The sequence below is a fragment of the Cebidichthys violaceus genome, unplaced genomic scaffold, assembly GCF_023349555.1.
Source record: "Cebidichthys violaceus isolate CVI_PGR_0920_01 unplaced genomic scaffold, fCebVio1.0.p SCAF_112, whole genome shotgun sequence".
In the NCBI taxonomy this organism is placed as follows: Eukaryota; Metazoa; Chordata; class Actinopteri; order Perciformes; family Stichaeidae; genus Cebidichthys; species Cebidichthys violaceus.
The window spans coordinates 149,204-175,872 of NW_027176277.1; the positions used below are offsets into that span (position 1 = coordinate 149,204).

Here is a 26,669-nt window from a genome sequence, read left to right on the forward strand (position 1 = left end):
AGACTTCCTAGAGTCACCGAGGAAGTCTGATCAGCCGCTTTGGTCCAGACTGAAATATCTCAACATCTATTGGATGGAATGTCATGAAATTGAAGGTGCTAACTAGAACCATATAGGGTTCTTTGGATTGTCCTTGCAGGAGAACTCTTTCTTTTGTTCCTGGTAGAACCTTGATAGGGTTCCACTTGGAGCACTTTCAAAGGTTTCTACCTAAAAGCCAACATAAAGGGTCATACCTAGAACCATATGTGACCTTTTTTTTTTTAGGTTCTTGCTAACAAGAACCTACCCAGAGCGTTCTTCCCAGAACCCTTTTTTATTCCACGGGTTTCATCTTGAACCCACACAGAGAGTTTAGCCAAGAACCCTTTTAGGTTCCAAGGTGTTTTATCTGGGGATGATGTGGTGCAGCGTAGCTCAAAACAATCGTGGTTCCCAATCGTTTCTTTTTTAGCGAGGTGTGGACTACATTGTGGGCGTTGCTTGCTTTCATCGGTGCTTGAAGAACTCTTTCTTCCAAAAAACGGCGCCAAAAAAAGAGTTCTTCTGAAGCAAATGGTTCTGGGTAGAACCTCTGCCCTTCAGAAGAACCCGTCTGGAACCCTTTTTTCTAAGCGTGAATCTATGAAAATACTGAGATATTGTTCGGGATGATTTTTAATGACGCCGGTGAAGCCCTGACGTTTCATCTAGCACCATCACTAAGTTGTCTAATACTTGGTTTATGACAAAATACCCAAGTAACTGATATTCTATTATCCTCAGCTGTACGTTGTGTTTAGTTCTAGTTGGTCCAAATGTCTTTAACTACACTGTGCCATGGAAAATATATTTTCTGTCAATATAATTACAGTACTAAAGTGTTTAATGTTTGACATTACGGTCGTTTCATGTTCCCACATAATACAAAACATAATAATGCATCTGCTCCTCTTAAATTTAATTTTGATTAATCAGGCACTTTTTAAACTCTTAATACTGTGCGTGACCTAAGCGCCTACTTAAAAGGTTACGATGCAAATGAAAATGCAAGATGTAAATCTGTCTAGAGATGTAACAAACAGAACAGACACTAAATGTAGTCCACATGTAGGATGGGAAATGTTACAGTGCTACAGCCATATTCTAGTTTTATTTTGAAAAATTAACAGCGGGCCATTTAACAACGTCCAACCCGAGATGTATTTAACAACGTCCAACCCGAGATGTAGACCGTGACAGGTTTGACCTATCAATGGTTAGTCGTGGTCAGTGCCTGTCAAGTGTGACCAAATGACTTCCCTCTGATGGCTGCCCATCGTCTAACCGTATGATTTTATGCAAATTAAGTTCAGTCTGAAGGTCAACAATTTTTGTTCAGCAGCAATATTTTGGGGTAAAACACACAGCCAGGTGAGCAGAGCGGCGCACGTTCCACCCGATGACTTGCAGTAGAACGACACCTTTAAAAAAAGGCACCGTGGCGCTGGAAGGTTTCTGCACAGTAAGCACTTCTTTTAGTGACTCAATATACCACAAAAAAAAAAAAAAAAAATCTCAAAAACAATTCAGCAAAAAGAATCGGGTGTGAATATTTGGCATTTCTAGCGTACCTCAAAGACCATCATTCGTTTCCTTTTCAAGGAAATTAATGAGGGAGATGAGGATCCGTTCCCAGCAGAGCGGAATATAAAGCAGGAGAAAGCATTAAGAAATACACCTGGCTTCAATCCCCTGAAAAGGAGGGATTGAAGCCATTTCCAGCTCCATTATGATTTCCTGTTTAATTTCGCTCTCTGGAGCTTCAGGAACTCTGAAAGGATTTAAAACGTCCTTCAGTCGCCGTGTCTTTCTCCCTTTTGCCTTTGATTTATAGATTTGATTTTCAGCTTGAAAGCAAAAAAAAAAAAAAAAAGGGGGGAGGAACTCCAAAAGGAGGGAGAGTGGGAAAAAAAAAAAACACCATCATGACACGGAGGAGCTTAAAGCGAGCTGAAAGGTGGAGGAAATGGGAAGGATATAAAAACGCCCGTTGCAGGCTCCGCGGATGAAATATGACAAATTGTCGGGAAAACCATGTAACAAAAAACGTGATATGTAGCAAATGAACTGGGCTTTATTCAATCCCCGAGCAGCCATGAGGAGGCCCGTTCTGCTCCGTCTGTATTGTGCCGGGCCCTGTGTGTGTCGACGGGATTCTTGCCGGGCACCCATTAACTTCTACAATACGCAATCATTCACTCCCTCTGAACTCTGTAAACACACAGTGCTCCCTGTTGCTCTCTTCCACTTTGAGCAGTGACTCCTCAGCAGGAGGTGTCGCTTAGGGATCGGCGCCTGATTTGACCGTGACTCCGAGGGGCGGCCGAAACAAGCCGTGACTATTCTAACCCAGTTGGTATGAATAAATGCATTTCCACACCTTCTCTCTCTCTCTCTCTCTCTCTCTCTCTCTCTCTCTCTCTCTCTCTCTCTCCTCTCTCCTCTCTCTCTCTCCTCTCCTCCTCTCTCTCTCTCTCTCTCTCTCTCTCTCTCTGTGTGTGTGTGTGTGTGTGTGTGTGTGTGTGTGTGTGTGTGTGTGTGTGTGTGTGTGTTGTGTGTGTGTGTGTGTGTGTGTGTGTGTGTGTGAGGGAGATCAGCTGGGGATGACTCAAAAAAAAAAAGGCTCTCAGTGTGCAGACAGCGAGGCGGCCCCGGGGGGGGGGGGGAGGCAACTTTTGTGACCCACAGTTCCAGCCAAGGTGCTCCTCTGGGACCACTGGGCCATTGGGAGCCCCAAAAGGGAGACAGACCGTGGCCCGAGAGACAGCGGGGGCCCGATGGAAGCGCAGAGCTCAGTGAACGGATAAACCCAGGGGGATTACTGTCGGACCGTGCGCGCTCCTCATGGCTCACACATGGTCGAAATGAGCAGCGGGTTTAAACTTGAACCTCCTTTTTTTTTTTTTTAATTGAGTTAGGGCTCTTTTTTAGCCAAAGGAGGTGAGGCGGACCAAGGCCATAAGCGTCGGACTCTAGTGGGTGTCTCCCACACATTTGATTTATCGTTATTTATCCGATAGCCATGTGCCGTAATTTGTAAATTTCCACCTAATAAGCGAGAGATTAATTCATGTGCATGATGAAGTGCGCAGCGGCAAGCAGTCAGGCAAAGCAAATTCTTGTTCAAAAGTGTGTGTGTGTGTGTGTGTGTGTGTGTGTGTGTGTGTGTGTGTGTGTGTGTGTGTGTGTGTGTGTGTGTGTGTGTGTGTGTGTGTGTAGCTTTTTTATGTTTGTGTGTGTGTGTACCTTTTGTGTGTGTGTGTGTGTGTGTGTGTGTGTGTGAGAATGCTTTTCAAACTCCGGTGAAGACTGCAGGGCACTTATCTGAAATAAGTAGGCCTGCCCTCCACCGCAGTCCTCGCTAGCAGCTCCGTATGGTAATGAGCTGTGTAAGATGAAGAAAATATGTTCTTTGCAACACAAACAGCACTGCGGTTAATTCAAGCAGCACGGGCGTAATCCACTCGCACACTCTCAACACTTTTCACCAGCGCTGACGTCCACGTGAGCGAATGGAGGAACGAGCTCGTTTCGCAGTACTTTTTTTGAAGGAAGGCTCGCGCAAAATACGTCACTGTGAGACCAGATCACACATTTAAGTCCTCTAAATTGATAATTAAAGGCACACACTACTCAGTATGTGTGTACATCGATACCATTATTTATCGTCTGTTAATGGAATCATATCGTGATTAAATCGTATATCGAGATATCATGATTCGTGATACACATTTAAGTCCTCTAATATTACGCTAACTCAAACTATTGTCTCACTCAGATCATTCTGTATTTCTGTGCATGCATGTGAACATAATCCGTGTTTAGCTGGAATATTACATTTTTTTTCTCTGTAACTTCACTTGAAACTGTTTATGTTCAAGTATTTAATCCACACAGGAGTACAGAAAGGGCTTTACCATGTGAGTATTTCATTTAGACGCGCTATATTGTGATATATGTATCGTGATCGAGATATGAAATGACCCGTATCGTGGTGGGAGATTTGCCCAATTGTAGCTGCCTGAACCGTAAATAGAAATGAAAGGAGGAAGCTGGCCGGCCGACCTGAAAGGGTTCGATGAGGTTGTGAGGGTCCATCTGCGGTACATGCGCTCATCGACGTGAGGACCGCTCTGTCCAGTCGTCCGTTTCTCTCCTCCGAGTCGCGTCGCGAGAGCAGAGCCTCCTCATCCTCGCAACTGAGCGTCTGCACTCGTATCGCCGCTCACTGTTTACCTTCGATGACGGATATCGTATTCAAAAAAACCAGAGCAAACCCACGGATGAATAAAAATGGTAATCGTAGATCAAAACACTTCAGCGGCGCACATTGTACTGTAGAAAATGTCCCGATGTTTATCACAGTGCAGGTTTTTCATCTCTTTTCCGCTGAATTCTGTCTGTGTTGTTTGTGAACAAACTCACTGTAAATTTCCAGGGAAAAAAAACGACTTTACTAAAAAACATCATGACGCAGAGAAACATGTAACTACACAGTGTGATTCACCACTAACATAGTGACTGTAATGTAAGTCACTACATCTATTTATACTTCTAATCATTGAGCTCCTGATTCATCCCATTTGTTGTTTCTTGGGAACTAAGAGTTCTGCAGTGTTAAATAATGAGTCAGCATTTTTTTGCTCTTCCGGTGTTGAAGTCAATGGGTTTTTTTTTTTTAATGGGTTTCTGGTTAGATCACCTGAAATAAGAGATTTTAATGTTTTGTTCTACGGTATATAAAATGCGTCCGTAAAGCGTTTACGTGTCTTAAAATGAGGCTAAAAGAAACGTCAAAGCGTCGTCACGCCGACTTCCCGCCGACTTCACGTGACCGCGTCGTCGTCTCTTTATAGTTAACATTAGCTTTTTACTTTGGTGATTGCATTCACGCTTAAAAATCATAAGAGTGGTGTTCATTTGTGAAGATTATCTCGCTGAACAAAACGTGTACCTTTTTTTGCAGCTATCCAAAATCGATTTGAAGAGATCCCATCGGCTCTTTGTCGCGAAAAACTGCGCGATGCTAACGTCCGGGTTGGCCTACAAAAATCCGTCATCCCTGCAGCGCTCTAGTCAACGTTTCCTCCTACGACGGATCGTACATGCAACGCGTTTCATGCAATGCGCCCTTTTCAAAATAAACTTCCGTCCTCACAGGAAGCAACAGTTAGGTTTGTTTCACACGGGGAACGAACCGCGGTCTCCTGGATGAAAGGCGGTCTCTAGATGTCCTCGATCGAGACTACGTGGATAACGTGCAAAAACATAATTTTTCGTAGGTATTGCTACGAATGCTGGGAGAGACCAGCCCGCTCTATTGTATTGTGAAATGTTGCCATACATACATTATTTATAGGAACTAAAACACTATTTCTTACATTGGTTTCTTTTGGTTTTGGCAGATGAATGGTGGTGAAAGGTACTCTGGTCATCTGTCAATCGTCAAGCAGGCATGTCACATCACCACCCACCCCCCTCCCACCCACACACACACATGGGGAGGGCTTGTTATGAGTCATTCACACACAGACTGTGGATGAAACCTCCTCCATCGCAATGCACCACGAAGACTCTGGCGCTAAAAGCATTCGCACAGGTTCCAGAGCTGCTCGGGAGGTCGGCTAATTAACGGACACGAGGCGAGAGGCGTTCGCCGTCGCAATCAAAATCTGCGGCTGAAGTCCTCCCGGCTAACTAACACACAGCTGCACCCACTTATCGCATGCAGTCCAGCGGACCGTGAGGTTACCTATCAAAACAACGGCCCAGTCATCCACTAATAGGGCCTCTGGAAGGTTCCAGGACTGCGTGGGTGGGGGAGGTCAGCACCTAAGGGTCCATTAATGCCACTTACAAGACCTCTGATTGTTGTCCAGACGGGCTCCCAATCAGAGTACTTGAAACATTCGGGGTAATTCGTCTGAGCGGACACATTGTCATACAACACGAGTTTCAAAGGGGAGAAATAACCCCCCCCCCCCCACGCCAGCAGTTATGTATTCTGGTGGCCACTTGTGCCTTATCTGTCTATCTTTCACATTTCAGAGTGCGAACGGGTCCTGAGCTCACAGCAACAACTTTACAGAGACGTAATTAGAAGGGAGCCGGTATGACAGATGGATTACGATCATAATTGAGAGCGTGGCGAGCCTGTCGTCCTGTAGCTGCAGAGCACCTGCTTTGTCTTTGGCACACAAACAGCCGGAAGAGGTAAGAATTCGTCTTCACATACGGCGCGCCGCTAGAATTACAATATGTTTTCCCCTCCTCGTGGATCAGCTCAACAGTGACGGAGAAAAGTGTAGATAGCTGGGAATTTATTATTCCAAAGCAGATGGTGCAAAATGAGACACGGGGTGGGTGGTGGTGGTGGTGGTGGGGGGGCTGGCTGGCTGGCAGCTCAGTGACCTTCGTGTCGCTGATCTAACATTGCCCCTACATTGATCCAACATTAACACCCCGACCCCCTCGCAGAATATGCATGACTCCAAACGGGGCTCGGTGGCCTGCTTGAGTTGGAACAAATCACCCCGACATGCAATTACCTCCCTGCTCTGGAGGTATTTCCTTCCTGTGGATACGACGCCCCCCCTCCCCCTCCCCCCCTTTTTCATCCCAGTCTGGGGAATTAAGCGGGTTTCCAGGGTTAATTAGTTTGACGGACGGACCCCATTGTGCACTGTGTCGGCTCCCGAAAAAAAAAGGGAAACCGCATTGCCTCTTGTCCTGGAGGTTGATTTTTTTTTTTTTTTTTTTTATTGTTCCCTGATTCTTCCTTCTTCGAGAAGAGCACACAGTGCCCGGCGCTGTAATTGACTTGAAGTAGACTGCATCGAGGCAGACGTGTTATTGAATGCCTTAAACAAAAGCTCCGGTGTCTCTCATAGGAGCTTGTTATTCATCTAGTGGGATGCATCCCCCCCCAAACCCCCCCCCCCCCCCCCCCCCATCTCCTCCCCGGCGTATGGACACCATGGCTGTGTCTGTTTGTTTGGTCAGCTACACACTGAACATAAACCTCCTCCAGATTAGACACTCACATTCCCCCTTGCCTGTCGCTTCCTACTTCCTCCCATGATGGAAGTAAAATGGAATTCATCTGAGTGTGTGTGTGTGTGTGTGTGTGTGTGTGTGTGGTTGTGTGGAAGGAGAAAGAGAGAAGATCCAAACCAAAGTGTAATCTCAGTCTAAATCTAACAGCCTCCCTCCCGGGGGGGGGGGGGGGGGGGTTCTTCCTGGGGGTCAGTCAGTGAATTAAACCACAATGAGGGCCCCCATTTTTCAAAAGTAACCTTTTCCACTGACAGTGTAAGTGGAGTCAGGCTCAGAAGTCCTAGCGGTGGAATCGGTGTTGCGCTGAGGCGACACCAGTCTCTCAGGTTGTCATCTCTTCTTTTCTTTTTTTTTTGGTCGCGGGTGTTGCTGCATTTTCTTCCAGACCCGCCTGTCTCTGCGTGCTCACAGTGGAGGAGGCCATCTGCCTCCCTCCCCGTCTGGCATTTCCTCATTTCTCTCCTCGGCGGTCTCTTCCCAGCAGTTCCCACACACTGTCCTAAAATACATATTTTTTTTTTTTTTTTTTGCTGCAGCTCATGAATTTTTGGCCTCGACGTGCGGTTTGTGCACCCACGTCGACGTGCCCTGGAGTTCCTGCGAAAATCGTCGCGGCTAATGGAAATAAATACACTACATGGCGGGATTAGGCTGGAATTAATACTCTATTCAGCTTAATTAATTAGAAATGTGTCCGTCCAAGCCTGTAATGTCAATAGGACATGTTTCAATTAGAGCCACATCGCCTTTTCTAATCTTTTAATTGAACAGAAGCGAATGGAACGAGCATGTTCATAAAATGGGATTGCTCCGCCTCATAATCATTTTCACGATAAAGCAACTCTCAGAGGCTGTTTATTACTCCACCATCAAGCAACTTAACTGACTCCCATAATCCATTTCTAGCTCGACTGTTTTCCCAGGGTGCTCCTGTGATTTTTTTTTTTTTTTTTTTGGGGGGGGGGGCTGTTGTCGGATGTGTGGCGGCGGCCATGTTTAGAAGAGGTCAGTTCCGGGTTACTTGGAAAAAAACGACGGCTTACCGCATGAATTATGTATCTGAGTAACTGGCTGAGTGAATAAAGCAGTCATTAGCAACACTTTTGTTTTATTGTTTGATACCAGATTTAAATTACACACCTTTTTATTTTTTTGTAATTAATACCACAAATTGCCAAGTGAGTCCCCGGCTATAGAGCACGCCCACTGCAAGCAAATGATCCTAATCTGCCTGTTTGTATAAAACAAACACCATCTGTGCAATTACAGTTTGGTGATGACAGTGCTTTGGTATAAGGAAGATTTGAGGGTTTCCTCACTCCTAAAAAAAAGGTGTGGTTAATTCTCACCAGTCTGTGTGCGTGCACAGGATGAATCAGGAGTCGTCTTCTGAAGAAGGGTTGCCTGGGAGACCAGCCTGGACCCTTCCAAACGGGTATACGTCCCCCCCCCCCCCCCCCCCCCTCCTCCTCCTCCCCCCCGTTTTAAAGGTGCACCGGTAATGAATCCAAAACTATTTGTGGAAAAAAAAGGGGGCAGTTTATTAGCCTGGCGCGTGAAGGTCTTCATATATACCACAGATCTCTGCCTCATTGTCTGGAAAATACTCACTTTTGCGCGCGCGCGTATGTTTGATGGTGATAAAGGAGGGAGGGGAGGTAGAGAGAGAGAGAGGGAGAGAGAGCGAGAGAGAGATTATGATTGCGCACTCAGAGGAACCGTCGTTTTATACCATGCAGAACTATAAGTGCGTGTGTTCGCTTTGTTTACCTCCTGGTCAGATCACAACTTCGTGAAAACCTTTTGCCATGAACTGATGCCACTCTTCTTTTTTTTTTTTTTCTTTTTTTTCCCTCCCTCTCCAGCCGAGTGACGTCTCGTGAGGAAGAGGGGGCTGAAAACTCCGCGCGCACAGTGGATCCCTCGCTGTGACTCATTCATTTTGTATAAAAATGCGAGCGGTTGCGGACACCGAGAAGGAGAGACGCGGCTTTAATTAGCGGTGTGTGTGTGTGTGTGTGTGTGTGTGTGTATGTGTGCGCGGGGGTAATTTTTTTTAGTATTTATTTTTTCTTGCGCGCATACTGCTCGTTATCTTTCTTTCTTTCTTTTTTTATTTTTATTGGGAGATGTGGAGATGATGATATGCACCCTATGGGAGACAGACACCACAGCGGACCGAGCCGCCCGCCCCCCCACCTCCCCTCCTCCTCCTCCCCTCTGCGCTCCCGTGGAGTTCGTCCGAGACGAGGAAGAATGTCACCCACTTCTGCCGGCCCTAACATCTAAGTATTACTGAGAGAGAATCGCTCCCAGTTCCTCTGCGTGTCATTTTGGTGTTTTTTTTGTGTTAATGTTGTGGAGATCCTTCAGCAGCGGCTTCACTGTGCTCCTCTGGATCCAGTATTGATGGACTAAATCAGGGCCAGCTCGTCTTCTGTCCTCTTCTAATAGTGATGTTTTCTGACTGATGGATGTATAGCCTCTCGTCTCCGGATTACCGCGAGGAGCCCTCGCTATTCAACAAGCTGCGCCGCTCACGATGGGCGCAGTTCGTCTGAGCCCTCCACTGCGTCTCGGTTCTCCAGCCCCGCTTGTTGAATCTCCTCCGCGCTGACGACTATGGGCTCGTTTTAAACAAAAAACAAAACTTCCTCGCCCTCTCTGGTTTTTCTATATATCTTCCTGCGGATTCTCAGACTCCCAATCTTTTCCACCACCCCCCCCCCCCCTCCTCCTCCTCAAAAAAAAAAAGTTGATCATGGCTCGTCCCGGTTCGCGCGTGAAGCTGAGCGCCGTGTGGAGAGCGCTGTGGCTCGTGAGGACCGCGGTGGATTTCGCGCTGCCTCAGGAGACTTACGCGCCCCACTCGATACGGACCGAGGGCCTCCTGACCCTCGGCGGGCTCTTCCCGGTGCACTCCAGAGGGGCCGACGGCGCGCCGTGCGGAGACCTCAAGAAGGAGAACGGCATCCAGCGGCTCGAGGCCATGATGTACGCGCTGGACCAGATCAACCTGGACGAGCAACTCTTGCCCAACATCACGTTGGGCGCGCGGGTGCTGGACACTTGCTCGAGGGATACCTACGCGCTGGAGCAGTCCTTAACTTTCGTCCAGGCGTTGATCACGAAGGACACCTCCGACGTGAGGTGCACGAACGGGGAGGCGCCGGTGTTCGTCAAGCCGGAAAAAGTGGTGGGAGTCGTCGGAGCCTCGGCCAGCTCGGTGTCGATCATGGTTGCCAACATCCTACGCCTCTTTCAGGCAAGTCTCCTGAGCGTGTGCGATAGTTGTGTTGCTTTAAAATAGTGTGTTTTTAACAGTGTGTGTGCGCCCAGTAACAGGAAGTAGAGAACAGGGATGCAGTAGTAGTAACTCTAAAGGCATCATGTCACAGAGACAAATCAGCTGTTAATAACAAAACACACATATTTATGCTTTTTCAGCCTCTCTGTTCGTTGTATGTCTCAATTTGATGCCTGTTATGACTAATATCCATCTAGACTTCTCTCCATCTTCAAATAACAGAATGAAGTGAAGTGAATTTGGGTGGTTCCCCCCCCCACCCCCCCCACCCCCACCCACTACACACTGTGTGGATGAGACAGCTGAGTGTGCTGTTGCTTGTCCCCGGTGGTGCTGAAAGAACAGCTCCCGTCTGTTCCAGTCTCACTCCGGAGTCTGGATGAGTGGGCACTGACAGCCTGACACAATCACACCCCAAACTCAACAACGCCCCCCCCCCCCCCCCCCCCTCGAGAGTTTAACAGGCCTGCTTCATGCGATCGCGCATGATTACATGAGCCCGTCGCGCGGAGAGACTGCAGGCATTTTCTCTGTTTTATGAATCGTTGTGAAGCTGAAAGCCTTTGATTTATGGAGCAGTTGACTTGCTTTTATCAACAAGGGGTGCCCCCCCCCTCCCTCTTCTTTCTTTGAAATGAACTTGTTTCAAACACTTTGCGCCCTAATTGAGCTCGCGGGCTGCGAGTAAACCAAATGGATCTGCAGCACTCATTTCACAACGAGTTAGCTTTGGGTTTTTGTGGCAGAACATCTCTATTCCAGACTCTTCTGTGTTTTCACCCCACTGCTGGTGCTGCAGTGGAAACGATGGGGGGGGGGGGGGGGCACACACACAGCAGGGCACCAATACAGCAGATTAATTATTTAAAACGCATCTCCATAGCAAAATATCTAATTACTTGAAATGCCATGTGGATGCGAATGCGCAGACTTCTGTGCAGTTTTGTTTTGGCGCGAGGACGAGGCGGGCCGAGGCTCGTCGGAGCCGCAGCGCTCGCGCTAATGATCTGCGGTTTGCAGAGTGGAAGTCCCGGTCTTGTCGTGTTTTGTTTCGGTTCAATTAGACAGAAAAACCGTGGGGCCCGGCTGTAAGTAGCTGTCTAACCGTAAGACCATCAAAGCACTTAACATGCTTTTAGCCCCCCTCTTCCTTCCTTTCTTTTCTTTTTTTTTTTCGTTTCACACACACTCACCAATGCAACACTCTTGTGTGTTTCTACCGTGGTCATCCTCTTGGGGGGGTTTCTGGCTCCATTGGTTGGACATTTAGACATTTAGACTGATGGTCCCAAACCGCAACCTCCACCCTGACTTTGATTCTTATTCACTCTATGTAGGCTGAGTTAATATATTAATTTTTCATCATTCAAGTTGGTTAAAAAAAAAAACAACCCTCCAGTGATACTTAGAAGCATCCTCAATGCACTGATTTATTGCAGAGTTCGAGGGGTTGTTAGACTTCCCTTCTTCTTTCTTGTTTCATGCAGAGCTTCATAATATTGTGTCTGCATTTGGGGAATTCACAGGGTAGAGAGAGAGAGAGAGAGAGAGAGAGAGAGAGAGAGAGAGAGAGAGAGAGAGAGAGAGAGAGAGAGAGAGAGAGAGAGAGAGAGAGAGAGAGAGAGAGCTCAGCGTTTCTTCTCGTTTCCCTAAAGTGTTGCCAGAAAAGGTGGATTCAAACACCTTCGGTCAAATCCATCGCGCCATGACTTCGGCCTGAACCCGTTTTTTTTTGCCCCACAGCAAACTTTTTTATTTCTTTTCTTCTTCTTCTATGGTACCAGCGGTGGGGATAATAAACGACGATGAATTAAACGATGCCGTATAATCAATGCTTAACAGAAATGGGAGCTCCCAGCCCATCCGCCCTCATTAGTCTTCACAGCGTTTTGAGGAGCGCGTGGCAGCCATTACACGTTACCGAGATCGTTTTTGCAACCCGGCGGTCCATCAAGTATCAAAACGGTTTCCACGCAGGAAAGCGTAAGGAAAACACCTGTTCAGTTATGACAAATGAAGCGAAGCAGATTGTTTTTGCTCAGATCAAAACGAGCGCTCCGGGAGAAAGCGCTCAATTTGCCGTCGATTTTAATTACATTTGATTATGGGATGTGGCCCACCAAGCAATCTTAATGGACTTTGAAGTCAAAACACATAGTTTTCGGTCAATGACCTGTCCCTGAGCCGTCCCGCTGGCCTACTCCCCCCCCCCTCACTCCTTTGTTCCCGGTGAGTATCATCGGGTCTTCTTGTGACTCACCTCTGTGATAAATGACTCATCAGAGCAGCTAAATAGTGATCGTGGACGTTATTGCCGCGCGCTAAAACATCACGGCTGCCTGTTTCGGGACGCGAGGAGCTGCTGAACTGTTAATGCTGGGAAATTGACATGAGGGATGGATTTTTTTTTTTTCCCTCTTTCTGAGGGGACCCAGGGGGGTTGATCAATACTGTTGCCATGGTGAGGCCGATTTGCTGCTAAGATGTTTTTATTTCACTGCCTTTCATGCTGTGTTGGAAATGAGAAGCAACAATGCCACAGGAGATGGGGGGGGTACAAAAAGCAAAAACAAGAATCAATCAGCCCGACTTTTGAAACGTTACCAGGAGCTATGATGTTTTTGAAGAATCATCCAATCCTCCCCGCCTGCCTGGCTCAGCAGCGCCCCGGTCACTCTCGCTGCAGCCGGAATGACCGGACAACTTTGTGAGTCCCGGCCTCTCGGAATGAATCGTCGAAATTGATTTTTATCCAGATGACGTCTTTACATCGGGGGAATGCGGCTCTTCTCTCAAAGGCCGAGGCGGAAAAAAAACTTTGTATTGAATGCAGGTGAACTCCATCTTGTCCCCCCCCCCCCCCCCTCCCTTCAGACTAGCTGTCTTAAGTGAGGCATTGACATCCTCTGCTCTCACAGCCCTGACAGGCTTCGCTCGCCTTTTTATCTCTCCTTTCTTCTTTTTTTTTTTTTCCCCCCACACAGAATCATCACCGTGATTGATTTGAAGGAGATTGAAGCCTTGCAGTGTGATCTATTCAGCCGACTGTGGTAAAAGATAGACACCAAAGGAATGTGAAGGCTCTGTGTGTGTGTGTGTGTGTGTGTGTGTGTGTGTGTGTGTGTGTGTGTGTGTGTGTGTGTGTGTGTGTGTTACGTAACGAGCTCTCCAAGTGACACACAATGGCAGAGGTTAATTCCGTCTTTTTCTTAACACCGTTGCCATTTGTACCATCGATGCACGCGGTAGCGCGGGTCAATTAATCACATCTCTAGCACTGTTTTCAGCCCCATCACAGGAGACACGGATGGTATGTCAAGTATGCGCCATATGATTAGATGCACGCACACACACACACACACACACACACACACACACACACACACACACACACACACATATATATATATTTACATATGTATGCACACCAAGAGCTCCATTACCATTGCTGAAGGAGTGAAAACACAACTGTCTCATGGATGTTTAATGATCCACACCAGTGGTTTTGGCTCTTCTCTCCATCACTTGGTAATTGGCTTTCATTCAGAGCGTTACGCACAAGATCCGCCTCAGTGCAATGTGACTTTACAAGTGTGTAAAACGTGGAGAGCTAAGACTGTAATTCCCGCTTTCTCGCCAAACTTGGAACACTTCTACCCAAAATGAAGGCTCAGCCTTTTTTAGTTAACGCGTGATTAAAATCACTGAATGTTATGTTTCTAGTTGTGTTTCGCAACTTGGCGCTTGTTAAGATTTTGTTATTGCACGTGAGCGGTTAGTTAGATCACCCAACGGGACTGCGGTATGTAGCTAACAGAGAAGTCAGGGAGGCTAAAAGCTGATCAGAAATATGTACAAGAACAGAGAAAGATGGCTGAGAGAGGCTCAGTGGGATTTACCTAGTAAGCGAAACTTTGCTGAATATGGACGGTGTTATTAAACCGTCAAACCTCCACAATCAGAGTTGTGAAATATTCACAATAGAAGATGGGAATTACTAAAGTGAGTCTAAGGGGTTTTGATTTAAGCTTAATTTTGTCCCAGTACACAAATGGGAGACTAACTTCAGCAGCTGGGTGACAACAATTGGACGGAAAAATACCCGCACACTTCCATCCTGTTACCAATTATTCCCAACACGCGTGAGGAACGAAAGGGGGCCAATTATTGAGTTTTACGAGGAACAATTGCGGCGTATCGCTGCGAGGACCGCGTCAGCGTTGCATTAAAAGCACAGCACCTGAGGCCCCGAGGGAGGGCTCGACGACAAAAGAAAGAGCTGGTAACAAGATGGCACATAGCGGGTGTTTTCTGTGTCACTGTTTTCATGCAAAACACACAAACAAAATATTAAACTCGAAAGTCGCCAAAAGAAAACCCGCTTTCTCAAAACAATGAACACATTTGCCTTCAAAATAAAGACTTTTATTGGAACATAAATGCCTGACAGACCTTTTTATAAATGATTGATGAGCCATCAGTCAACATGTTTGTGCTGTTTTTTGGAGATTGATCTCAGTGGATCAACATCGCACATGCAGCTGATGGAAGTCGGCTTTAGCTTCTATCTTTATCTTTGTGACCCGTTTCCGCTGCTGAATCAGTTTGGCACCCTGGATAGATCCTCCGAACCGATATCGTACGCCCTTCTGTCTGCTTCTCTCTGAAATCACCTTCCAAAAATGACATAATATTTCAGCAGGGAGTGCAGTTAGTGGCAGTGTGGGCTCCATGACAACATAGCTCTGACAGCTTGACGGAGTAGCAGAGGGGCGGAGCCTAGCCAAGGGTCAATTATTACAAATTACTAGAGGTCCCCGGGTGATACTTGCTAATAGGGCTTATAGCGTGGGTGCTGTTGTCTCCATTGGGTGGGTGAGGTGTTATTGTCTAAATAATGTAAAGGGTTAATGTTGTGTCTACTATATTGGCAAAAGTAAGTAAACACAGCTAAACAAATGACAGCAGTAGAAGTAGAGAGTATTAAGGAACTTTTAATGAACACAATGGACTTTTATTATTCCTCTTGATATACTGCAGACATTCTCTACAGTCCAGTGATTCTCTCTTGTGGTCCTTGGGACTGAGAGCCCTGCTGCTTTTCATTCCAGCCGTTTAATCAGACGCTGACTTATGGCCGGATCAGACCAGAATTGGCGAGGTGTAATGTACTCGCACGCTGTGGCAGAAAGCAGATGGGACAGGGACCGGTACTATGGACCGGGTTACCGAGCGTAAGCCGTGCCGGTTAGCGTAGCGTGGCTGACGGGCTAAGAACAGCGTTCTGCAAGTTGAGAAATACACATTGTTGTCATTGATTATTTTATACTCTTGTATTTTTTTTCTTTTTTTCCACTATCTCTGTCCTCGCACTAATGGACATTAAACCTGCTGCTTGTGTTCTTTAAGTATGCGGGTAATAGAAACAAGGATGCAAACAATCAATATGTGCTTAAGGAGCGGTCAATCCCACCTGCTCTCTCAAATTGGCTGCCTGCCGGCGAGTCTCGGCTATCTCGCGGGTTCAGAGGGTCAATCTGGTTGAACTCTGCGAGATCGATACCGTGACGAGGTAGGAAATGCGTTCTGCCCACGAAATGTCCCGAAAACCGGGACGCGGACGAATGCGTGAAAGTGAAGCGATCCGCTCGGACAGATCGGCAGCAGAGCTCTGAGTCTGAGCGCCGGGGCGAAGAGATGACATGCCTGGATTTTGATTAAATACAGAAAGAAAAGAAAACAAACAGCCGTTTATTTTTGTATTCGGAGTTTGCAAAAGGGAGAGCCGGTGACTGTTAATTGTTTTCGGAGCGTGAACTGTACTCCAGGAAAAAATCCCGAAACCCGCTAAGGCGATAATTAAAACAGAGAAATGTTGCCCAGACAGCCAGATTCCCAACCTTTTGTCCCTCTTTGTGGAGAAGCGGCGTTGTGAGGGAGTGCCGTTGCTCTCATGTTCAGTGAAGCAGGTGTATATTCGCACACAAACACGACGCAGCGTGAGCAACTGATGCAATATTAATAGAATGAATAAAATATCCCTGTGTCAAACAAGTTGTCATTGCGGCTGACGTGGGGTCATTAGGTCAGCAGCCTGCCACGGGGAGAATATGAGAAACCATCCGCGCCTGATATTAAGGCCTCGGCTATATTCCCACAGGCCTTTGGGGGATGGTGCACTTTATTATTCAGCGACATAATGGCGTGCTATATGAATAAATGTTTTTCAATGAAAACACAGCTGGTGCGTTCTTGTGCCATTCTTCATTCGTTTTCAGACGTATTCTAGTTCATGGTTACGCGTTCACTCATAGCTGGCGTTGTTTCGGTATCTTTAATGAGGTGCCATCCGTCATTTGTGCACTGGCATCGGGGTCGGCTTGACTATTGCAGCAGCTTGACTCCACCAGTCACATTATTACCCCTCATTTTCTCCCACTGCATGGTAGGAGGAGGTAGGGAGGAGGAGGAGGGCACCTGCTTAAAAGCTTAGCTCTGCTCACATTGAGGTCACACCAGCGTTCCTTCAAAACTTATTGTCGGTATGACTGTAAAATGCGACGAGAATAGCGCTCTTAGACTTCATTGGAAGTTTTTCTGCACTTTATCTGGTGAGCAGAAGGAGCCAGAGAAGACGAAAACCCCATTACGTCCAATCCTCTTACGGGGATGAGTGGAGAAGCATGAGGAGGTCTCTGCTGGCTGCCGGTCGGCCTCTCACTCAGGATCCTCTTCCAAAAAATGTGTCGCTGTTGCTTTAGCAAAAAAAGAATCCGGTGTGGGCTGAAAGGCATTATCAGAGGGCTAATTGTTGTTTTTGTAGTTGTTTCAACGCACTGATCTGTGATCCATGCAACATTCTGGGCAGAACCTGAATTACAAAGTCCTTCAGCCGTAGCAGACTTCTAAATAACGTTCAAGGCTGTTTGCAAAGTGTCTGCAAAGATCAAGAAGAAATTTGCCTTTTTAAATATGATCTGTTTTCACTAGGCTAATTCCTCTCCTCACAGATCCTCAAATCCTGCTAAATGAGCTAAGTGAATTTGTTAAAAGGCCTCCTGTGAGCGCTGCCTGCCTGAGTGTCTCCCTCTTCAAAAGGAGGATTTTTTTTGTTGTGGTTCTTCTTAGACTTGGGATCTGTGCTTTGTTCTCCGTTTTTATCTCATTATTCTAAACACTTTCCCGCCCCGGCTCCTGAAATCGCATTGCACCTTAGAAATGATATTGCAGGCTAATCCCGGGGATCTACTTGTCGGGGAGAATCCCCTCGCTTTATATGAAAGATGTTGCATTTTAAGAAAAGAAGAATTAAACGGAAGGTAACGAGACAAAGAGTCCACAGTCGTGCCAGCAGCTCTGTGAGGCTGTACTTTCGGCACCGAGATACTTTGAGCTAAATGCTAACATCGGCATGCTAACATCAGCATGCTAACGTGCTGGCAATGGCAATGTTAACATGCTGATGTTTACAAGGTATAATGTTAATAGTCGCCATCTTAGTTTAGTGTGTTAGCATGCTAACATGTGCTAATTAGTGCTAAATACAAAGTACAACTGAGACGGGTGGTAATGTCTTTAGTCTTGCAGGTATTTAGTAATAAAGCAAAGTCTTTGACAAAATAAAAAGAATTTGACCCAATGAAGTGTAAAGAACCAGAGTAAATTAGTAAAATTTAACAACTTAACGCTTCATCCACACACTTCATCTCACAGTGTAGGAAAGCACATTAAGTGGCAACTCTGTTTGCCTCATTTTATGTAACTAGTGTAGCATTAAGCATGGTGGAATTAACAAGCTAGCTAGCTAGCTAGCTAACTAGCAGACAGCTGCCTCGTTAACTAGCTTACTAATTCCGCCGAGCTTACGGCTTCACTGGTTACAGAAAATGAGCCGAACAGTGGGCTGGTGTCAAACGGCGACACTGCGTCTAATGGACCACTCCAGAGAAGGACAAGCTATCTAGCTAACTAGCTAGCCACCCTAGACCCACACGTAGCTGCAATAGCTGCAACAACACTTTACTGCCCCACAAATGTGTGCTGTCACTACAACAACAATTCATTTTCTTTTGTCAAATGACCACAGAACTCCTACTTCATTCTATTTCTATCCTCAAACATTTTATACTATTGTACATATGGGGATTTTGATGTAAAAATATATTTTATTGACATGTATTTGGCATATAACAAGAGATAAATCAGCTGGGATGCAGATTAAAAAATATAAGGAAATATGTACTTTGCATTGCCTCTAGCATGGCTTATAAACAGCAGCTTCATATTCAAGCTCTGCACAAGGAATGCGCACACCGTCAGTGTCTCAATCACACAGTCGAGGGTAGCAGCCACATGCTCGCGATAGGACTACTGCGACAATACACTTGAAACACAATAAACTTTGTGCAACGTGCTGCCAACTTGAAAGGGACAGGAGGCGCAGCGCTCACATGGCTGTCTCTCTGTCCCGGGAGGCTGCCGGCACGAGGCTTTGTTTGGACTGCATGCCCGTGCGAGGGCTCTAATGTAGACGGGCATGCCACTGAAGAGCAGCGAGAAGCAGGCAGGGAGTCGCCACACGCAAACTCGAGCTGCAAGAGAGGGAGGATAAAACACAACGGCCCTTCATCTGCAGTGTTTCTATCTATCTTTTCTCAGTTACCTCTGGTGGCGTCGAGTCATGCAGATGCATTTATTGCGATCGTTTTACATTTACGCGCCCCGGTTTACAACATTGTTCCTTCTTTGTTGTTGATTGTTTTAAAGAAGGGATTGATTGAAGAATTATTGATATCCTTTACCAAAATAAAAGCAGCAACAACACAATGAAATCCATTACGAGGCGAGGCACGTTTATTGGTATAGCACATTTCAACAAGGCAATTCAAGCAAAATGACTGCGTTCAAAACCTTACATCAGTAAAAGAAGAGAATTACAGCAACATGTACTGAAATTGACAAAAGTAATCATGCGTATAGTACTCATAATGCAGAAAAACTGATCATATACTGGTCCATAAGATTTATATTACACTATTTTAACTAGTCAAGATAATATTTACTACTCCATATTATACTACGACAAAATAAATCATATTCTGGAAGCTGATTCTATTGTTTTGTGTGTAAAATCTTTATTAGCCAAGCCACTGGTAACTACAACTGTCAGATATACTGTATGTAGTGAAGTAAAAAGTGCAATATTTCCCTCTTAAATATTGTGAAGCTGAATTATTAAGTAGCATGAAATGAAGGTGTTGCTCTAAGCTTGAATACTTAAATACAATACTAGTAGTGTTGTTTTTTTTTATTATTTTAAAACCTGGCAAAATTAGGTCAAACCTGTCTTCACGGCTGGATGTAAGTGAAGCGATCCATTAAAAATATGGTAAAGTTAACATATGTTTATATATGCGTATGTGTTTCACTACATATTTGTGTGTGTGTGTGTGTGTGTGTGTGTGTGTGTGTGTGTGTGTGTGTGTGTGTGTGTGTGTGTATACGGTTGGATCTCAGGGATGTCGATGCTCTCTCACAGTATACACAACAAACTGTCATCGGGATTCATTTCTTGTCCTTCAGTGGTGTTATTACAGCAGGGCCTGAGGGGCCATCAGCTAACAACACACAGTAATATACAGCCGTTACATCAGCCGGCACAGCGCGGACCTTTAAAGGGAGGCTAAATTATTAGAGTGCAGCATGGGCCTTCGGGTAGTTATGCTAAAATACCTGTTGATTTTGAATGTGAAGAGTGGAACTTTGGTGTTTCATTAGCTCCGATTTCACTTTGTCTGTATTTCCCTCGAGATGATGTTTTTTCCCTTTTTCTTTTTACTCTGGCTGTGCAGCGGTGTGTTAGTTCTGTTTGAACAAATCCATGTGGCTCTGCTCCTTTTTGAGCTTAAAAATAAAAGTGTACTGTGCCGCAGCATACATGAGAAAATTAGTCGACGCGGGGGGGGGGTAACTGTTTTCAGATGCAAATCCTGTGGGATTTCAAGTGCTCTCTGAAAACGCCTGCGTGTGACATTGATTTGGGGGAAAGACCTCAATCACCGCTGACGTTTTTATCAATTTAGTGAAGCTCTTCCTCCTCAGAATGGGTTGCTTGAACTACAATTGACGAGCGTGCGGGAGCTGCCGCTGACAGGATATAGTGTTTTTTAACTGCCTTATCAGTGTTTGAGCGCTCGCATGTGGCCCCTCGACGAGGCTAAGCGGATCAATAGCATGCCATTTATCAGCAGAGTATGCATAGAGCTGTCAGGCACTCTACCTGGGGGTCGAAGGGCAAACAAAAGGGATATTTGCCAGTAAATGTACTCGGGTCTTTGGGAAGCGAAACCATGTGGGTGTTGCGTCGGCCGGTCGAACATCATCCTCCTGCCGGTGGATACAATTCTAAGACGTATAAGATGCTTAGGAGGGATTCATACGTTTTGTTTTATTCTATAATCCTGATGGAATACCTGCATGTGTGTGTTTGTATTAAGTCGTAGCAAAAATACCTGACGGGTCGAGGTGATGGTAAGGGGTCGGCATGTAGTGGTTACGGTCAGGACGAGTCTCCAGAGAAGTCACGTCACGCCACACGTACGCGTGACGCCAGGGGGTTAACCGGAGCCCCGCCGCACACGCCTCCGGCAAAAAGGCTTTGATTCATAATTTAGCGATGGATATTGCCTGTTTTCGGCACCGCTGGAACACCAGACACAGTCGCTGTTGTTTACACGCTTTCATTCCCTTCGCGGTGTAGAGTGTCGGCGGGCTAAGCAAATATTTACCCAGCAGAACCGGAGCTACATCCAGGTTAAACGGGCCGTTTCACGTTCCTTCGCTCGCCGTGGTGCAGAGAGGGGCTCTCGGTGAGCAGAAGGTCTGCGGTGGAGACTTCTCTTCCAGATGTTTGACTACGGAGTCTTTCCTCAACCTCTTCAACTTGTTGTCTTCACTGTCTGCTCTCTCGTTATTCCAGGAAGGGATCTCAGAACTGGGCAAGATGGCGGCTTTTTGAGACAATATCCCGAAAAACCACAATAATGAAATGGTGTGTGATGTTTCTGCGGTTTCACTCGTTAACAGGGGGAACCAGTGAGCATTACCTCTCTGAGCATTAGGTGAAGCGATTTTGTTAAGTGCTGGGTTCATAAAACACACACGGGTGTGCCTTTTTATTGGTTACAACGTGCATTTGAAAACACGCAGACATTTTCTCTGTAGTGCATACAGCTCTTTGGTGAGACCGTCATGATTGGATGTGGTGACGGCACAGCGGAAGGATGAATTTAAAGGACTCATTTACTTGAACACTATTTCTATTTGAGTGGAAAATTAACATGGTACGGTTATCGTCTTACAAATGTCATTTTAATGCTGTTATTCTGATTAATCTTAGTTTATTGGTTATTTTTCTTGTCGTTATCTGTTTGCAGATTGTGTACATATTTTATTATATATATATATTTCAGTATTGAGTAATCCTCACCTATTTTGTTTTATTTAATTATATATATATATATATATATATATATATATATATATATATTATTTTTAATAATAATAATAATTTTATTTTTTATTTTTTTTCTGTCTTGTTTAGGGATTAGGGTGTTCTTGGGTTTTCTACGATGTTGATTTCTGTAATTTATTTGGATTACTTTTATTATTATAATAAAAGTAATCCAAACTGAAGCCCAAACCGACCAATCCCATTTCGGATTGTTCCCATATGGAATATACAAGGTTCAAAGTGGGCCAGAACCAACCGGTACGATGATCGTGCATCTTTCGACTTGTAAATTCATAAATTTAGCGCTTCAGCGTCGTACGCAATAATGCCAATCGAAGGCATTTTTTCGTGTGCTGCAGCATGGCGCTTATTACTGCTGACGCCATCCAGACCCTCAAATCAGGAAGTCATGTCCCCCCGCGGTTATCTTCCCCCGCTGCACCACTACACCGGCAGATCTCACTGGAATCCCCATCGGAATCCACACTGACTCAGTCTTGCATAGACGTAAAAAAGAAATGAAGAAATCAACAATAACATGTGTTGATAAATGTATTTAAGTCGGGCGAATACTGCCTGTAGTGAAACTCACAGACGGACCGGGATCGTTCAACGTAGATGCGGTTAACACGTCCAAAAACACATACAGAGCCGGATATTTGGGTGATATAATCAGCTGTCTATGCAGATTACTTGTCACTAAATGCGGCGACTCGAAGCGTAAAAAAAAAGCGGGAGAAGCGTTCCTGTTTTGTAAGAAGCGGAAGTGACGGACGTCAAAAATGCTTTCTAATACATTCATTTTTTTAGGAGGCGCGTGTCAGATTCAGCATCGCCTTCAGCGTGGCTTTGGCGGCTCCATGCCATAACCCTTTAATGTACAACTAGAAATCAAGCTTCAGTCAAGGCAAGAGACCAAAACAAGCGCGTGTGTGTTTGTGTATATATACTGTATATTTGCATTGATCTCAGATCTCACATCTGGTCCCCACGAGGTAACCTAATAGTATTACTGTTTGGTTAAGGCTTCTCTTAGAGGTAGGCTTAGTTTGGGTGAGGGGTCGTGGTTGGGCACATACTGGTTATGGTTAAGGGTATGAATGTATTTCAAGGCTATGTCCTCCTAAGTAATACACTTGTGTGTGTGTGTGTGTGTGTGTGTGTGTGTGTGTGTGTGTGTGTGTTTTCGGGTGGCAATAATACTCTCTCACTGCTCAAGCAATTTTCCACTTCCTGTGCACAGTTGGAAACACATCACACCCTTTTTTTTATTTGGAGAAACCATCCACACCGATGTCATGCTTTTAAATGTGCCCTAATGAACATAAAATGAAGAAATAAATAAACAGCAGCCACTTAAATTCACCCGCTCCGTTTGGTCGTGGCACAAGTGGCTTTGAGTAGACATTTATTTTGTGTGTGCGACGACGACGTTCACGTTTTGCCCGTTTAATGCTAAATGACGTTCGCATAATACTTTACTGCCACTGTGTTTATGGGTTTAACTTTGATAATAAAGCATCGTTTGAAAGCACACAATGTGTACATGAAATCTCAGCTTAGCTATACTTAACTGTGACTCACGTATGAAATACTCCACACTTCGTACATTCTTTTTATTTGGCTTTTATGATTTGTTCTGGAGGGAAAGAAGCGCATGTTCGTGCTCTTGTTGAAAATGAAGATAAGCCTTCAGTAGCGGCGCGTGACAGCTCCATTGTATTCGACCGGGCTCCTTCCTGTTTTCGGCTGGTTAACTTGTCCGAGGGTAATTGTCTGATCTGGCGTCTGTTGCGCATCTCTGATTCTGGCTCTGGAATACATGTCAGTGTGCAGCCTTCTGACACTTTGTCTCACTGCGAGTGGAAGTTATGTGAAATGTGCGTGTCACAAAAACACATTCCACATAAATCTTCCCGGTCCATTAGTCCGGACACTTGCTCTGATGAATCATGAGCTCGGTGAGAATGAGTCTGTTTACACAGAATGGCTCTCTCTGAAATACTGTCTGCAGTTCCTTCCAGAGTTGGCAGGTTGTTCAGTACGCCACTGGGGGGGGGGGGGGGGGGGATAGAAGCTTCTTGTCCTCTCTGAGTGCACAATTGTCCATTGTTCTGGAGCCGGAGTGTTGCTGACAGGATTACCTGTTCAGGTGCCCTCGGTGATGCACCACACCTGCAGAGCAAAGAGCCTGTGAGTGGCCAGGTCACAAATCCAGACAGGATCATAATCAGACTGAGCCGGGGGGGGGGGGGGGGGGGGTGGCAGACATACAGAGACTATATACGTTTTTTCCTAAAGGTTTTTCAATTATACAACAGCTACCTTTCTTTTGTACCTCCCTGCTCAAGAGCACACATATAACAATATAGTAGTAGTAGTAGTAGTGGTGTATCTAAATATTTCATGAATGTCTGTAGTTGTAAAAAGACATGCTTTAAAATGTCTGACGCATAGCAGCCTTTTTTCCGCGAGATGAGATACGCCGTGATATAAAGTGCACGTGAGTTGTATCAAACGGGCTACAACTTGTAAAACCACAGGTATGCTCCTGTAAAGTGCAATGAATAAAATAAAGTAATGAGCAGCTTAAACCCCATTAGTCAGCCTGTAGTCGGTAAAATAAAGCCTCAGAAACCAAATACAGTCCTGCTAGCGGCTCTCTGCCGCTTGCTGATGTCAGCGATGCTAACATGCTCGCCGTCTTGAGTTTGGCTTGTTAACACACAGAACAGCTGAGGCTGATGCTAATTGTATTCATTCTGCAGGTATTTAGTCAAGTATTGGACAAATTGCAGTGAAACGTCGACGTAATGATGGCCCTTGATGAAGAAACGGGGGATTGCAATTCGTTCTGTACTTAATTTTAGCGCTATGGGAAAAGTCAGGAGATCACCAAAGTCATTAGGAGTCATTCTCTGGGGACCATGAATGTTGAAGGAAGTAGATTTTGAGACATTTCACAGGTAAACCGAGCGGCACCATGAGGGCATCGCCATCCTTTAGGCGTCGTGAACGTCTGAACAGAATTCCTATCTAATAATTGTTGAATCATTTAGGTCTGGACCAAAGTGGTAGACGACGGACCGAAATGACCATCCCTAAAGCAACGCCGCTAGCACAGCTAAAAAAAAAAAAAAAAAAAAAGCTTCATATGGAAGCACTGCGTATGAATCTGCACCAAGAGAGACCAACAAATGGCAAAAAAAAGAAAAGTGCCTGAAAGAAAAACAATAATTTGCAAAAAACTAACCAGCACCAAATATTTGCTTCTACATTTACAGAACTTTTTACTTTCTCATTTTCTTGCCTCCGGCGTCAAAGTCATTAAAAATGCAGCAGTCAGAATATTAACCATTAAAGGACGGTGCGTTCTTGATTCTAGCTACAAGATTGACATCCGGATCACATTGAGGACGCATCGCTGTGGTCTGACTCCCAGCAGATCTTTTATTTGCTCATGAGTCACGCTCAGCCTGAAGTCCTCCGGCTGTTCTGACTGTGTCCCCCGTCTTGACAGAAGAGGAACTGACTGTGCTTTTGCCACGAGGACCCAGAGACCGTGGGAGAGAGAGAGAGAGAGAAGGGACTCCGCTGCCCTGAACTGAGCCTCCCAGAACCGTGGGCGTGTGCTTCCAGCAAAGGCGTCCACCAATCGCACGCTTCAGGGCTGTAGGTAGTTAATGCGAGGGCCGGGTAGAGAGCGCCAATCCCAGCGAAGGAGGCGAGATTCATACAAAGCCTTGGAGGAAGGTCTGCCTCTGCAGCGAAACAATAAAGTTCTAATTTGACTGTGAAATGCCCTACCTGGAAGACTTTTCTCTCTCTTTTTTTTTTTTTAACCACGCTCAAGGTTGTCTTTTAAATTGCTTTTATTTTCATCTTTATGCTCTGGTATACTCGAAATATAGCTGCATAGCACCACAAGTGGGCAAAACCTGTTTCTGTGTTTGTTTTTTTCATTTATTCCTTCGTCTGTTCATCCATTTCATTTTAACGACCTTTCTCGTGAATGCATGTCTGGATTATTATTGCCTTTTTTTATTTATTTTTTTATAGATGTTCTTTGTTGTCATGCCAGCTTTGTAAAGCCCTGCTCTATATAAGTGTGAGTACCTTGTTGTGAATGGCAGTTTAAGTAGTTAATTCTGCCCATTTCCTGCAACATAAGAATATCAGCTGTGTGCGTAAATTACACCACGGCTCCAAACGCCTCCTGTGAGAACCGTCGCCGTTACCACAATGCATAGCACACAACAGCCGGCATTAAATCCGTTTTTTTCCTTGCTATTCAAATGTGAGACTTTTTTTTTTTTTTTTTTTTTTTTGCAGTAGAGAGTGTTAATCTGCACCGTTTGCAACTTCTCCGACTCTGATCCGTAAAAGGCTGATTTGCGACACGTGAATTTTTTTTCCGCGGGTGTCGTGAATTGCAGGTGTTACTGATGAGATGCTATATTCTCGACCCTGGGAGAGGCTCAGGGCGGCACTGCAGGCAATGCCTAGCGTGCAAATAGCTGCCTATTTAACTGTTCTGTTCTAAACCGGTACATGTGTCTCGAGTGCACAGCAGCAACAAGAAAAAAAAAAGGGGGTTCAGACACACTTGCAGAAGGAATAAGAATATCTGTGATATTCTTTTTTTCCGCCGCTGTGATCAGTTTCGTAATTACACGGCCCCGCTGAAGAATTCTTTGTGAGGAGCCGGCAGAGAGGGAAGATGAGATCGAGGGAGGCTCGCCCGGCATTGTCTGCGCTATTAGGGTAGAAATG

The 26,669-nt window shown here is 45.5% G+C and overlaps 1 protein-coding gene across 1 annotated transcript in view; it reads left to right on the forward strand.

The window, feature by feature from the left end:
• Positions 1–8,663: 8,663 nt before the first annotated feature.
• Positions 8,664–26,669, forward strand: part of LOC137868478 (metabotropic glutamate receptor 7-like) — a 41,187-nt gene continuing 23,181 nt past the window's right edge. Inside the window, exon 1 of the mRNA XM_068705272.1 lies at positions 8,664–10,342. Within this exon, the coding sequence (XP_068561373.1) occupies positions 9,839–10,342 (504 nt within the window). The 5' untranslated portion in view covers positions 8,664–9,838. The remainder of the gene's footprint in view (positions 10,343–26,669) is intronic.